The sequence below is a fragment of the Aaosphaeria arxii genome (genome assembly GCF_010015735.1).
Source record: "Aaosphaeria arxii CBS 175.79 unplaced genomic scaffold BU24scaffold_28, whole genome shotgun sequence".
Classification (NCBI taxonomy): domain Eukaryota; kingdom Fungi; phylum Ascomycota; class Dothideomycetes; order Pleosporales; genus Aaosphaeria; species Aaosphaeria arxii.
In genome coordinates, this window is record NW_022983501.1 from 1 (window position 1) to 1,968 (window position 1,968).

At 55.1% G+C, this 1,968-nt stretch overlaps 1 protein-coding gene across 1 annotated transcript; it reads right to left on the reverse strand.

Moving 5' to 3' along the window:
• On the reverse strand, positions 1-1,637 carry BU24DRAFT_429486 (uncharacterized protein; the record flags this gene model as incomplete). The annotated part of the gene is made up of 1 exon (XM_033529742.1): positions 1-1,637. A coding segment is annotated over exon 1 (1,042 nt), but the record flags the coding sequence as incomplete, so codon positions are not given.
• Positions 1,638-1,968: the final 331 nt, after the last annotated feature.

The following is a 1,968-nucleotide window of genomic DNA, read 5'->3' on the forward strand; positions in this document are numbered from 1 at the left end:
AGTGCCGTTGCTCAGGTCCCGTGGGTCGCTGCGACTGTCCTTTCCAGACGTTTCGTCCTCGGTCACGAAGTTTAGGACATTGTATCCGGGAACGTCCCGGATGATCGGCTCTGTGCCGATGTCCCTACCGGGTCGGAGGTCGAGGCAGTTGAGGAACGTTTCCCCGTCGTTGAAGATGCGCTTGAAGTGCGCAAACTCGAACTGAGCCGGGTATGTGTATTTCTCGTCCGATGGAGGCAAACGGAAGTCGTGGCACTCGATCACTCTGAACGTGCTGAGAAGTCGGAAGGCCTGTTCCATGGTTTCGGCAGGCCTCGTTTGACCGCCTTTTAGCTCGTTTGGCACCAGTATGGGCAGCCGGAGCGGTGCCTCGCGGAGCAGCTCCGTGCACTGCTCCGCAGTGGCGAAGATGAACGTGCCACATTCGAAGGTATCGCCGGCCGCCACTCTCTCGCGGTACTCCCACAGCGTACAAGGGCTAAGGACCCTGACTCTCCGAAATTCCTCCATATAGGTCGGAAGTTCCCTGGCGAAACAGGATTCCTCCTCACCGTACTGCTCGAGGTGCATTTGCATGTTGCGAATGGCTTCTTCGTGGGCGGCCATCATGGACGGGACGTATGTCTGAAGAAGGCCTTCTACCAAGTCACGGGATCCGACGCCAGGGTCGGAAAACTCGCTACTGGGCGCGAGAATAGTTTCGGCGTCGGGATCACCTTCTGCTGGCTCGTCAGCAAGGTCGTCTTCTCCACTGGTACCGTCGGTCTCGGCGCCTCTTGCGTCCTTCGCGGTGGACAGGTGCTCAGGGTGCTTATTCTGGTAATGTTTGCGTCGGCTGGTGACGGCGAAATCCTTCTGACAGTAGGGACAGGTGAACCTTGCACCTGTAGTAGACTTGATGTTCTTTATCGGACCCTGCAGTCCATGTCCTCGCAGATGGGCGGTCCAGTTGTTCCTTGAAACCACCTTATCGTCGCAGTAGGGGCATTGAACATAAGTTTTCTTATCTCCGGGAACCATGAAGCTTCGAGGTGGGTCGTAGGACTGGAAGTTGATCTGGCGCAGCCTTTTCGGCCGGCCGGACCGAGGAACCTCGATGCGGTCGAGATGTTGTCTGGATTCGCCATCCGCATTCTGCCTTTCCAAGGTAGCCGACCTAGGCATATGCCCTCGGCTTCCTTCCTGACCAGCACCAGGCGCGGGCGATGCTGTCACGAACGCATCGTCCTCTTCCTGCGAGACCAGCACGCGCCCTCCGCCATCGACTTGCTCCGTGTCTGGCGTGGGCGCGGCGGCTGTGGTGCCTGTTGTCAGCTCCACATCTTCCATCCTGGCAACATCATCATCCGACGAAGACGACATGAAGTCCATGCAGTCCGGCGGCTGGTAGGTGAGCGATGTTACACATGCTGATGCAATCGCTTGGTTCGCGTCAGGGAATAGTGCTTCTTGCTCGGTTGTCTCACTGCTCGTCGAGTTAGGATCGCTGCTACTTGAGGTCGAAGGGTTACGTACATGATTGCGTCGTTAGGGTTTGCATCCATCGCCGTTTGCGCAATGTCACGGTGGGGTGGATACATGCGCAATTAGATGCAAGAGGACAGGTTGAAGATAGTTTCTCGATGGACAACGAGCCGATGTCGATGGAGGAGTTCGTCAAGGAAGCGGGCAACCTTTGTTCGACAGGAGAGAAGGCAATGTTCATTGACAAGAGAGAAGGCAATGTTTATCGACAAGAGAGAAGGCTGGATTCATTTGACAAGAGAGAATGCTAGGTTTGTTTAACAAGAGAGAAGGCTAGGTTTGTTTAACAAGAGAGCGCCCCAGTTTTGTTATCCAATATCAAATGGTAGGTTCATTTGTTGTGATGCTGGGCGCTCACGTGATTTCCAAGACGTCGCGTCTCGGAAATCAACTGTACAACACCGACTAACCCGAATAGGAATGGTCTAATGCACCACGAAATGA